The 13,092-nt window shown below is 45.0% G+C and overlaps 1 protein-coding gene across 4 annotated transcripts in view; it reads left to right on the top strand.

The window, feature by feature from the left end:
- Positions 1 to 13,092, top strand: part of ETS1 (ETS proto-oncogene 1, transcription factor) — a 122,872-nt gene that overhangs the window by 54,602 nt on the left and 55,178 nt on the right. Inside the window, exon 1 of one of the 4 annotated variants that reach the window (XM_084781560.1) lies at positions 3,929 to 4,357. The exons of 2 other annotated variants lie outside the window; for them this stretch is intronic. In XM_084781560.1, coding sequence (XP_084637686.1) covers positions 4,276 to 4,357 — 82 coding nt within the window. In that variant the 5' untranslated portion in view covers positions 3,929 to 4,275. Of the gene's footprint in view, positions 1 to 3,928; positions 4,358 to 13,092 lie in introns of those variants that run through there. One more of the 4 variants, XM_084781558.1, reaches the window with a different exon arrangement.

Raw genomic sequence — 13,092 nt, forward strand, 5'->3', positions numbered from 1 at the left:
AGTTGTCTGAACTCTCCCCTGTGACTATTTAGTTAGCTGAGCATCTGATCTACTTCACAGAGATGCCCAGAGAGAAAGACCTCAAGTGATTTCTCACACACTTTCTCTTACTCTGGATCCTAAAGGCAATAATAATCCTTTGAGGTTAATTGAACACTTTCCTACCCTACACATTCTGCTAAAGCGTTGTCTACATGGCCTCATTTAATCATACCGATGATCTTAAAATGTGGGTGTCCTTATTTTCCCTGCTTCAAACATGGCGAACCCAAGTTTCAGGATTAAGTGAGTCACCTGTCATAATTTAGCAGATTAAGTTGGTTAAGTAAAAAACAAAAACAAAAACAAAAAAAGCCCCAAACCAAACCAAAACAGAACCAAAAAATAAGAATCTCACTTCTGAACCCACACTGCTCACTATCTTTGTTTATTACAGAGTTTTCTGGGCCAAATAAGTCCTCAAGTCACCCCCCCCCCTCCTCCTTTCTCCCGAGCAACAGCCGCTTCTCTTGTGGACCATTGTTTATTATACTCCTCGAACAATAGCTAATGAGTCTGTATTACAAGCTAGGAAGATCCAGTGTTGGGGGGGTTGGGGGTGGCCGGCTTCATTCCCTGAAGCAGAGATGAGGTTGTGACACGAGAAAGGTTAAGTGGCTCTGGTGAGGTCACAGAGCCGGCCCTTCAGTCAGCAAGGCCACCTTCTGAGTCCCTGCCTTAGTTCCTAAACTGACCCTAAGGCCTTTTGGAATTACAGTTTAATTAATAGTTATTTTAATTTCCTCCCTGTCCCCGATTTTTCTGTTTTAGTGTTGCTTGGTGATGGTAGAGACTGAAGTCCTGGACATTTTTCTTGCTCCCGTGCTTTGCACTGAACTTAACAGAAACTGCTTGGTACAGAGTTCAGTTTTTGAAGTGTTTTTCAGAGTATGGCAGGGACTGTAGGCTTTTCTCAGACTGAAAGGAGACCAAACGTGCAGCTTAGACAGGTTGTTAGCTGAGAGCTTGAGAGCTTGGTTTTTTTTCCCCCCTTTAAACTTACATTTATACCAGTAAGTCAACATCTGTGAGTCATGAACTTGCCTGGGACCGGTCGTTAGTGGTCTGAATGTTTTGGTGCCTACTGTCAATGAGGCATATTTTTAAAGATTCAAAATGCAGAGTATTCTAGCACATTTCTGGAGAGGAAGGTTATGTCTTCCATGATTATTTGACATTAAACATATTCTTATATACCTAATGAGTTTGGAGCTGGAGTGAGGGAAGAATGGGGGAAATTATTATTTTACTGGTGATGAGGAAATCCATCTATAAAGATGACTCTTGTCTTGGTTTTTGTTGGGCTTGCTTGATATCCATATTCTCCAGAGTCCCAGGCCTTGGTCAGATATAATTAGCTAGAGTCTAAGGATTTTTAAAGATACAAACTGATTTTCTCCCAGTAGAAAGCAAACTCAAAAGAGGCATTTCTTACCTCTCCCAAAGGGCCTTAAAAATAATCTGTTTTGAATAATGCACTCAGGTACATGGAAGGCTGGTAGGTAAGCTGGACCACATGTTAACGGAAGTGGGCACAGTAGCAGGGATGGGAGTTCTATTTTACCATAAGGAACAAAATGGCAGCTCTCCCTGCAGAGTTACTGACACCTTTTTACGTCATTTTTATAAGCAGTAGTATCGTAAAAGCCCGGAGTGACCAGGAAGCTGAGAGTTCTTCACTCATCTAATATTTACTGAATGCCTATAATGTCCTAGGCTTGACAAAGCACATGATTTCTGGTAGGTAAAACATAGTGATTTTTTTTTTTGAAAGTTTTTTGGGAATACAAACACTCTTGTGTTATAAAGAGAATGCAAATTCCATTTGTCAAACATGAACTGAGTGAGCTACAGCCCTAATTAGATTATTAATGTCTCTGACATGTAAAGAGTATCTTAACTGGCTCTCCATCAGTGCTTCTCACCCTCCAGGAAGTTCCAGCTGGATCCAGGGCTCTACACAGGATCAATGCCGCTGTGAACATTTGCTTTCGGAGCCATCCCAACCGTATCTTCTGATTTGGACATGAGAGCATTTTGAGCTTCTGCACTTGAGGACAAGCTAGGGACAGGAACACGAACTGATGATCACTGTGGAAGCTTTACAAGGGACACATTCCCGCATTGTTGCCAGGGTGGAAAATGCTTACAGCTAGATCGAGGTGGGCTTCTTTAAGTGCCTCAACTGCATGCATATAAGTAGTAGTGCAGAGGAAGAGACCTGGGGGAGGGGAAGAGGAACGAGGCATTCCGAAGAAGCTGCTTTTGCAAATAGAGTAAAAACAACAACAACAACAACAACAACAACAACAAACTGTCCAGCATTTTCATAAGACTGTAGCAACAAAATTAGATTCCCTAAAGAAACTTGTAGTCTGTTCAATTCTACAGAGGTCATAGTGAAGGCAGGACCAGTTCAAAGTTCTTTTCCTTGCTGCTTTTTGGGCGTGTGAATGTACAGTTCATTTATCAACTGGTTCCCTAAGTTTTCCCCAAGATCCAAGCGTGTCTGTTCTCGTCATTTGGTGGCCAGCATTGTTTTTTCATACCTTGCAGAAACACAGCTGGACTGCTACAACAGTCTTTGTTCTTGCAAAAAAAAAAAAAAAAGATTATCACATACACATATTTTCCTCTGATCACCTAAGAAGGATGGAGCGTGGAGGTTGGACCAAGACCCAGAGATTGACACTCTATTTCTGCCTCCCCCCCACCCACCCACCATTTGCTTTGAGAAACCTGCATGCTGCTAAGGCTCAAAGGGGGAAAATTTCCATGCTTAGATGAAAGTTAGCAGGTGCAATAAAGTTAACTACAGCCGAAGTTACAGTTGCCGTTCAACACATGCTCAGAACTCAGGAAACGGTACTAAGAATAGCTTTCCCTGAGGTAGCTCAGGGAGATTTATGTTGTCTTTTAATCAGAGGTAGATGTCAATGCCTTGCTCTAGCTACACATGCGCTACCATGTCCTGGATGATTTGTTAATTAACACCAACTATCTCGATGTATAGTAGCTCATTATCAGTGGCAAATTATGCATTATCCCCGCTCATCTTGTTATCTGACGGGTTGGGAGGATGTGCCCTGTGCTCCTGTGGACTAGTGATGAACCCCAGAGGTTTATACCAGAGTGGATGTGCCAATGAAGGAAAGGATGTTGGACTTTTTTTCTTTCCTATTAGAGTAATGTCTGAAAGACAAAGTGTCAGACAATAGTAAAATAATTAGAGAAACAGAAAATTAGGAACTCAGTTACAGGTTCTGGATTCCCTGGCTAATCCAAGAGTTTTGGAGCTTGAGTTTTTGTTTGTTTCTTTCTTGGTTTTTTATTTTTTTGGGGGGGTCTCCAATAGGCTTGGTTCTGAGCTTTAGTGAAGCTGATTTAGGGTTCTGCTCACCCGCGCTGCCCTTGCCACTTGACCATTTCACTGGTGGGATTCTGAGTCATGTCTCGGCTGGAGCCCTCCTAGGACACCCGCTGTGGAATCCCCCGCACGCGCCCCTCGTTGAGCACCCACGTCTCATGTCCTGTGTGTCAAGCTTTGTCAATGAATGATGTACACGCACTTGGAAAACTATGCCGCTACTGGAGCGGGCCGCCGCGGGTGACCAAGCCCTCAAGAATGCGTGCAGAATCAGACGGACTTTCCCCAGACCGTGGCAGCAGCCCCTGCACGCCAGCGACCGGCGCACTAGCCGTCCTTACCAGCGGTGGGCTGAGGCCCCGGGCTCGCTGGGCCGAGGGAGCTGGGGTTGCAAGGCGCGCCTAACCGCGCCCGCCCTTCCTTTCGCTTTTGGGAGGCGGGCGCTGATTGGCTGCAGGCGATAGGCCCCGCCCCCATCGCCCCGCCCCACCGCCCGAGCGAGTGGGCTGGGCAGGCGCTGGGACCCTGGGCCTGGGCTCGGTGAGGAACGCCCTAAAGCGGAGGCGAGCAGCACAGCGCCAGCGCCGGCCAGCGGAGCGAGCGCCGCCGGGACAGAGGAGCGAGCGGGCGAGGCGCGGGCGAGGCTGGGACCCGAGCGCGCTCTCTGCTCCGCCAAGTGCCAACTTCGCGCGGACTGGCTGGGCTCACACCTTCCCGCGGGGCAGTCAGCGCGAATTCGAGATTTTTAGGGAGGAAAGTCATCTTCGCTCTGTCCCCTTCCCCTCGGGTTCAAAATCCCCATTAAAAAGCAAAACAACAGTTACAGCAAACTTGCTCTCATCCCGCCGGCCCCCTCAACTCCGGGCACCATGAAGGCGGCCGTCGATCTCAAGCCGACTCTCACCATCATCAAGACAGAAAAAGTGGATCTGGAGCTTTTCCCTTCCCCGGGTGAGTGGCAACAGTGAGCCCCCCCCCCCATTCCAGCTCCGTGCCCCCTCCACTTCCCCTTTGGGCTGCGCTGCTCCCTCAGGAGTCGGGGATGCAGAGGCCAGGAGGACTGTTGGTGGCCCAAGACCCTTGCTTTTTTTCTTTGGGGGTGTGTGTGTTTATTTTCACAGCTGCGTTTTTGTGACTAATGGGAAAAAGCTTATAGAATTTCCAGAGCCCTAATTCCAGTGTTTCAATTTTCCCACATAAGCAAGAACCTTCTGGTAGTATTCCTTAACGTTAGCAAGAGGGGCTGACAATACCTCTCAGGTCAACCTTTCTCCCCCCCGCCCCCCACCCCGCGCGCCACACACACACTACTGTGTCTCCCCAGTATTGGAACTTGATGGGAGGGTCCTGCGGAGTGCTGAAATGGTGTCTGGCGAGCTGCCTGGCCTTCAAGCACATTTCAAGCACCCTTGCATCCTGAGAGCCCTGTCCCTTACAGCCTCATTCCTCTTTTCTAGGTTGAGGAGGAGGTAGTGGGAGGAGAAATGAAATTAATCTGTTGAACTTTTGGAAAGTCTGATTCCTTCCCGTTTCATGTAGGTTACTAACTTTACTGGCTTTCTAATCTGCCATGTTTTGTCCTCTGGTACCAAAGGTCCTAGAAGAAGGAAAGCATCCCACTACCAGATGTGACTTAAGTGTCTTTGGTTCATGGTTTCATTTAGCAGGCTTAAAGGATTTAAAGAAGAGAGGGATAGTAAAGACACCGAGTTTTGTCTTGGAAGGAAATTTCAGTGCTCAACAGATGGAGTCAACCCTTCAGGATTCCTGAAGCTAGCACAGTTTGAGAGGGAATGTGTCTTCGTTTAGGATAGGGAGGTGGAAGATGTAGAAGGATACAGGGAAAATGTAATGCATTTTGGAAAATAATAAGCTGTCACAGCATACCCCTCCATTGGGTCTGATTATCGTAAGTTTAGTTGCTATCCCCAACCGACCTTTGGCTCTGAATTGTGCATTTAACCCTTTCAATACAAGCCAAGATGAGGTTTTGACATTGTGGTATGCTTCAAATTGTTAAAAAAAAAAAAAAAGACATTTGTATGCCATCCCTTCTGGAGGCTCTCCTGGCATCCAACACCGATTGCTTTCCCGGCTTGTCACAATGTGATGACAGTCAGTGCCATGCCGAGCTGAGATCTCTCCTAGAGCTGTGGAGTCCTCTCAGGCACTTAGAACTACAGGTAGAAATGAAGGTTGCTTTTTTTGGGTGTTCACAGGGGCAAGAAGTTCTCTGGGTTACACTTGATTGAAACCATATATATCAAGAAGTGAAGGGACAGTTCACAGAGAAGATATAAACTCAGCTAATAGGCCCTTCCCCTAAGAATGGCTTGTTTGCATGTGCTGTGTGTGTTTATGGGGAAGAGACAGGTTTGAGTGTCTGGGAAACATCATATTCACATACCTACAGTGGATCTTTCATGCTGGCAGGGAACGAGAGCCCCTGGCTGCACGTGTTTTAGATCATAGCAGATAGCTGAAGCATGTGTTTTGGTAATTTAATATTAAATATTTGAGATTTTAAAGCATTTCATTCTATTACATCAGTTATTGATAAAAATAAATTATGAGAAATTAACTTTATTGAGCTATCCCGCTGCTAAAATAGAGCTAGGCAGGCCTAACTCTGCCGTCAATATTCATTGTATGAAGTACCTTTACTCTGGCTTTTTTGATCAAAAAAGGTGTTCAAGGAATGCAAGTTGGATGCGAACCTGGGCTATATAGTGTATTTATGACAATTTTGAGCACTATAGGAAAATTCCTTCTCAAAGTAATGATGATGGTGGTGATGATAAAGTTTCCAAGCCACCGACCCTCAGTGCAACAAAGCAACAAAATTTCATTTGATCCAAGAAATCAGGAATCTTCAGCCATTTACTATGATGAGATTATTTTCCCTGGTACTTTCTTAAAGAAAATGAAGAGCAACAGTATGTTGATGATTATAACTACTTTTTTTTTTTTTTTTTTTTTTTAGCATTTTCTGGACTGTAGTTGTGTGTATGTAAATATTATACCCATATCTCAGATGGGGAACTGAAGGTGCAGAAAAGTTAAGACACATAGGCAAAAATTCTCCATAGAGCCAGTGGCTGAAGGAAGATGAATCCCCTTTCTAACTTGTCAGTGTGCATACAGTGAGCAAGACTGCCAGTTACCGTCAGAAGCGTAGCTAAGAAATGTCAGTGGAGACTTAAATTGTGTGACTTAAGATGGGAGAAGCCCTGGCCAGGACTGTCACCTTTCACTAGTGGAAGGATGCTAAGAAGATATTAAGTAGAACTTTATGCTGTCCATCAGAATATATAGGACAAGTGTGTCAAAGTTTGACTTCTCATAGCATGGGCTCATATCCATGACTGGGGCCTTAGTGTTTATCCTTACGGCTTTTCTTTGTATTGCTTGTTTTCTTGCATGTGGCAAACAACTAGTGTGGGGTATGATGTTACCTCAGCCACTAAACCAGAACTTCCTTTCTGCGCCTTCCCCAGATTCCTAGAATCAAAGAGATGCAGTGGGAAGTATGAGGCTCCAAATTGGAGAGAGAAGACCTGCAATATCTGTCAGCCTCTCTGTGGTTAGGACTTGCCCAAGGACCTCTGCTCATCGTGCTTTAAATTTTGAACTCTGACATTCTGGCTCCGTCGAGTATCAAATTAATACATACTTAACAATAGCACTGGCATCAGTTTCCCTTGTAAGTGTAAAGTGGGGCTCACTATTTCACTGCACACTTCTCTCTCAGGTCTTATATAGACTTACGCCAAGTGCAGCATTGACTTGTTCCTGGTTCCTTCCTGGCTTCTGAGTATGGGGGGCTGAGGCTACAGAGGCAGGGTGTGGGAGCAAATGCCACTTCATTATTCTTCTCCCTTCCATGCAGCTCCACCTTTGGTGAGGTGAAGACAGTGAGGTGAAGAGCAGGGTTATTCACCCCGGCTGTTTGCGCATTTATAGGTCTAAAAGGATCAGCCCCGGCTTCCATCTTACTTGGATAGAAGATGTCCGTCCCTGGGGACCATTATTGTCCTTGGAGAGTGGAAGAAGAAGCAGTGTCCTTTCTTAGTGTGGGTGGTCTTCATGCCACTACAGACAAGAGGGAAGGGGAGAGCTGGCAGGCTGCTGGCATCACTTGTTCACTGTGCTTCTGGATCCCTTCTTACCATGCTTTGTTAGTGACTAAATAGTCCAGTGGTTTAGACGGGGGACTGTGGAGCCAGCTTGTCTGGGTGTGACCCCCCACTTAGTGGCTCTGTGACTTCTGGCAGACTGCTTAATCTCGCTGCACCTTAGCTCCTGCATGTGTGAAATGAGAGTGATAATCCTCGGGTGAGGATGAATCCTGAATATGTGGCAAATCTTAACTCAGTGCTCGGGGCTGGCCAATCAGTCTCTTCAACAGTTAAAGACTAAGCAGGTCAACAGAAACCGTGGAGAACTCTCAGAGGACCGTGGAAGGACTGGTGGGACAATCCTGTGGCTGGTTTATATTGTCCCCCAAATCTACTGCTTGGGAAGGAGAGACCAACAGTGAAAAAAGATCGCCTGGTCTGAAATCTCACACCAGCAGGCTTTAGTCTTAGTTACACATAGCAAGTATGGTGGGCAGCTCATTTGCAGTGTCTGGAAGCCAGAGTGTCACTCGGTAAAGTCTAGAGGCTGGTGTATTCCTTCCTGCGACAGAGGCTGTCACTGATGCCTCAGAGCAGGGAATCTACCAAGTCCAAGGGCAATGGGGACATGTGCAGAGTTGAAGGAAAAGTAGAGGTTTTTCCATCTTGCTGGCTTGAGAAATGCCTCTTGTCCAGTTATTATGAAGTATCTCACATTTTATTTATTTACTTGGTTGGCAGAGCTTGCATTCCTGGCATTTTTGGTTGGTTTGTGTTGCTGGTTTTTTTTTTTTTTTTTTTTTTGTCCATGTAGCTTTTACCTCCCTCTTAAAGAGGCCGGACCACCCTGTAGGAACATCTTCTCTCTCTAGGAGATAAAGCAGCCATAGTCAACTTCCCCAAGCCCAGCTTGCTCTGGGCCCCACCTTTCTGCAAAAGCAAGAGCTGGCGAGTGGCAGCCAGGATTTTCCAGGAAAGAATATCCCTGTTTCAGAGTACAGTGGCTAATTCCATTGGCAAACTTGACAATGTAATTATATAAACAGAGTGAAAGCCGTAGCGGTGATGGCATTCCAGGAGCTTGCATATGGCAGGTTCTTGTTATCTCACTGTTGTAGGGAGTTTCTGAAACGCATATCAAATGTGCTTTGCGTGTTTGCAGTGTTGACATACTGGAACATACTTGATTCACCCTCACTCTGGGGGAAATATTACTTATTCTATTCTTTTTTTTCAGATGGAGAAAGTGATATTCATAGAAGTACATACCTTTTCTGAGGCCACACTGTAGAAACTTAGATATTGGTGAGATACGGCATCTGAACCGTAGTCTGTATAAGAAGGCTGTGCTGGCTGGTGCTTTGGTGGTTCCGGGAGTACAGGGGTTCCCTTCCCACCCCGAGTGGCCATATAGATGTGTCTCCTGTAGAAGAAGCTTGAAGGTTCCAGTCACCCCGACTTCAGGTGGTGAAGGAGAACCAGGACTCTCGCGCTTCAGTGACCTTCAGGTGTTCTAGGCTTGGTCTCTGGTGCAACCACCAGGTCCCGGAGCCTCTATCTTCTACCCATTTTCTCTTCCTTGGCACTGGTGCTGCATGAAGCCATAGTTTCAAGTCTGGATAGTGAAAGCTTTGGATGGAAACTGAAGGCCGTTGAAGTTTAATTTCCTGCTTTGTAAGGAGGCTGTGGATAAATTCATTTGTGCTCTATCCAGCAAGTAACCTCTATTTTTCCCTCCAAAATATACTTTTTAAAAGAATTCCAGTTACTGTGTCAGGGCATACAGAGTGGCTATAGGGAAGGTAGACAGTCCCATCAGCACATGGCTCATTGAGATACAGATGCTGCTTCCTTGTCCATGGTCAAGGTATTGACTCTTTTACCATTGTGTCCTTCTCTCAATACTTAGCATCCTCGGGCCACACAGCCATCATAAAGAGGAACTTGGAGTGAATAGGGAGATCCCTGCTTTATTTATTAGCGCTGTAATGGTATATTGGTTCCGTTTCTCTGCTCAGGTAGAATCTCAGGTAGCATTTGCCTCCCTGCTCCCAGAATTTTAGACCTGCCATCTGCTCATAGCTGTTAGGCTGTGTTTAATTCAGGGTTGGAAAGGTAAGAGCTGTTCCCAAATCTATCGTTTTCACTTGTGATACTCTGCAGTCTCCTTTTTCCTCCCCCTTAGTTGGTTGAGGATGCCTTTTTACAAGACTCCAGTAAACGTTTCCCAAATTGCACCAATAAACTGTTTCAACTTGACCGAGTTTCTGAAGTCTGTGTCTGTCGGGGTTACCTTTCCTTGCATCTGACAAGCCTGTGACCCTTATGCAGGAAAAAGTCGGTCTGTAGTGTGGGCTTGTAGTAGGCCTAATTTCAGGTGCAGAGACCCGTGATGCAGTCAAAACACTCTAGTACAAGCCTGGAAAACAAACAAACAAACAAACAAACAAACATTTTGACCATCTTGATCTTCCCTGCTTGTGTTCAAGCCTGTCACTGTGATACCCCAGTTGTGGTCGTTGTTGGTTTTATTTTTTATTGTTCGTGTTCTATCTCACAGTGCCTCTTTTGGAGCTTTCTGTTCTGTTCCAGGGAGGTGTAAAAAAAAAAAATAGTGGCCTGTATAGTGTTATTAGACGTAGTTAGCACTGGGGAATCTTTGGGCAGTTGGATTTGAGAACCTGGAACAGTTTTAGACAGGAAGGACCATGTAAATTTCCCGTCCTCACGGGACACTTTCAAAGGTGTCTGCGTTAGTAATAATCACAGCAGAATGGTAGAACTTAAAGTAGGACCCTCCCAGCAGAAGAAGGTCTCTGAACTTAGGCACTAAGTTTACACCAGAACATTCTCTGGAGTATTCTTTGTCAGTTGCTCATTTAAATGCTTGTCCTATCCAATAAGCAGACAGGGCCAGATTAAGAGTTTACCGTTTCCCACGTAAAAGTGCTGCTTTTACACTTGTGTCCGATGCGAAGCACGCTGTTTCTTAGCACCCAAGAGACTACCTCATACTAGTTCCCACCGGGTGCTTGAAACTTCTTGGTAGCCATGGGAGGCTGTGATAAGCCATCAAGTGTGCTCTGCAGAGTGCTGCTGGGTAACTGTATACTTTCTGCATGTGGGCGGTGGAGAAGGGGAGGAGGGACTATGTGTGTGAGTGAGAAAAATGAACTTTTGAGCTGGGGGTGGGGGAAGAGGGGAGGGTTGGAAGTATCATTACATTAATGAGGATAATCAGAACTTTGTTTTGTTTTAGGATTTATCCAAGAAGAGGTTTTATGATGTTGAGGTTTTTTTTTTGTTTTGTTTTGTTTTTTGTTTTTTGTTTAAGGCAAAAGAAAAAAGTAGGTTTTCTTTTTGTATCATTAAAGTGGATGAAAGCAAAACAATACTGCAGAAGCCCTCATCTGTTCAGGAGGGGAGGAGCGGTGGCTTTAATTGCAACATCCCTTTTGGCTAAAGAATGAGAAAGAAGGAAGGAGGACAGGAAGAGTACCAAAGAACTAATAAAAGAATGGAAGAATAAAGGGAATGTAAGTGGCATTTCATAGACTTTTACAACATCCCCCTCAGGACCAAGCCTTGTGTTGGCCCAGGACTTTTCATCTCAGGTGGCCTGGCGGACATTCCTGGGCCTCTCCTTGCTCTTTATGATGCCATTTCTGAACAGTTTAAGCTCTGCTTGCATCTGTGGTTGCTCAGGATAATTCAGATGTTGTTTTCCCCCGTGTTGCAGATATGAGGCTATGCATGGGGCTAGGGCTCCTTTATTTTCTATTCCCAATGAGTATTTTTTTTTTCAGTAGTTGTTGGATAGAATGCTTTCATGGGTCAGCTTTCTGAAGATCATGGGCTACTTGGAGGCATTTGAAGGAGCCATAGAACAGGGGAGACTTATTCTTAATATAGAACAGCATGAGAGCACTACAAATTTGCAATTAAAAAAAAAAAGACTGGAAGGAAAAAGTATTGATTGCACACTGAAGAGAGATGTTGGTCACCAGGCTCTAAGAGACACCTGGAATCTCAGGAAGACTTTTTCCTTTCAGAATAGGGACGTGGGGCTGGAGAGATGGCCAGCGCTTAGAGCACCATCCTGCGCCTGCAGAGGACCCAAGTTCTAAGTATTCAGAACCCATCTCTGGTGGCTCACAGCTGTCTGTACCTCCATCTCCAGGAGGACCCAATACCTCTGGCCTCGGTGGGCACCCACAGTCCCATACCCACTCCCTCACTTGCACATAATCTAAAATAACAGAACTCCAACACTCAAAATGGTATGGTGGTTTCAAGAAGAAAATGGTATTACTGAGTAGGCTTCTGAGAGGGCTGAGCTTTTTTTTTTCTTTCTCGCATTACTTTCCCTCCCACTCATACTGCTAGTTGCTAAAACCTCTGTATCAGTTTATCAGAATAGGCGTTAAACCTCAAAGAACATGACAGAATCAATCAGGTACATATTTTTAAGGTAGAATGGAAAATAACTTAGTCAGGCGCTTGTGTTTGTAGTTGAATTTTTTTTAAGGGTTTAGGAGCTCCCACTATGTGCCAGGCCTTGTACCTTTTCTTAATGGTGTGTGTGTGTGTGTGTGTGTGTGTGTGTGTGTGTGTGTGTGTGTGTGTGTGTCTGTGTGTGTATGTGTGTGTCAGAGAGGGAGAGAGAGAGAGAGAGAGAGAGAGAGAGAGAGAGAGAGAGAGAGAGAGAGAGAGAGAGGGACTCATGTTTTCTAAGGTAATTCATTGTGATCAGTCATATTCAAAAATGTATGGTAGGCCTGATTTTAAATTACAGTTTTGAAAACTCATTACAGATGGTTTATAGTGGTAAAACTTACATGTGACTGATTTTTATACTGATTCTTCTTTCTCTTGATTTTCTTGTCTAAGTTTTAGAGTAATGTTTTACATTGTGTGTAGGTTGTCTTACACCATCAAGATTCTGCTGATGGTACAGAATTCAATGGAGAACACCCATGACCGATAAGGGGACCTGTCAGCAGAGTAGAATTAAGTATTATGTATGAAATACAGAGTTCATTTTGTAGGCTCAATATCAGAGAGAGTGAGAGAGAGAGTGAGAGAGGGAGGGAGGGAGGGAGAGAGAGAGAGAGAGAGAGAGAGAGAGAGTGCATTTGTCAGGGGGTCAGGAAGATTCTAGCCATGTCCATGTGCCTGCTTATATGACCTTGGGAAAAATAATTTCATTTATTCTGAATCTCACTTCTAGAAAGGATAACCTACGGTTTCTCGTAACACCGACGCTTTGCGACTTTGGGCAGTTAGCAAAGGCCAGTAAAGAACATAGACTGCTACTTAAGAGGTAGACAGATCCCTAAGTTGATTCAGTCACTGGGGAATTTTGGACACGTCTGTGAAGGACAACTCACAGAAGGGTATTAGGACACAAAGCTATCATGAGTACCACGTGTTAACCAAGTACTCCACTCTTAGCCCTTGGCTCGCAGTCATCTGTGCTCACTTCTGAGTGTGTTGTCCCAGGATAATGCTGAGGCAAGAGTCATCTCTTCCCCCTTGGTCTTCCAGTATACAACAGCTTCCTTTCTG

Source organism: Acomys minous (genome assembly GCF_964271855.1).
Source record: "Acomys minous genome assembly, chromosome: 5".
Classification (NCBI taxonomy): domain Eukaryota; kingdom Metazoa; phylum Chordata; class Mammalia; order Rodentia; family Muridae; genus Acomys; species Acomys minous.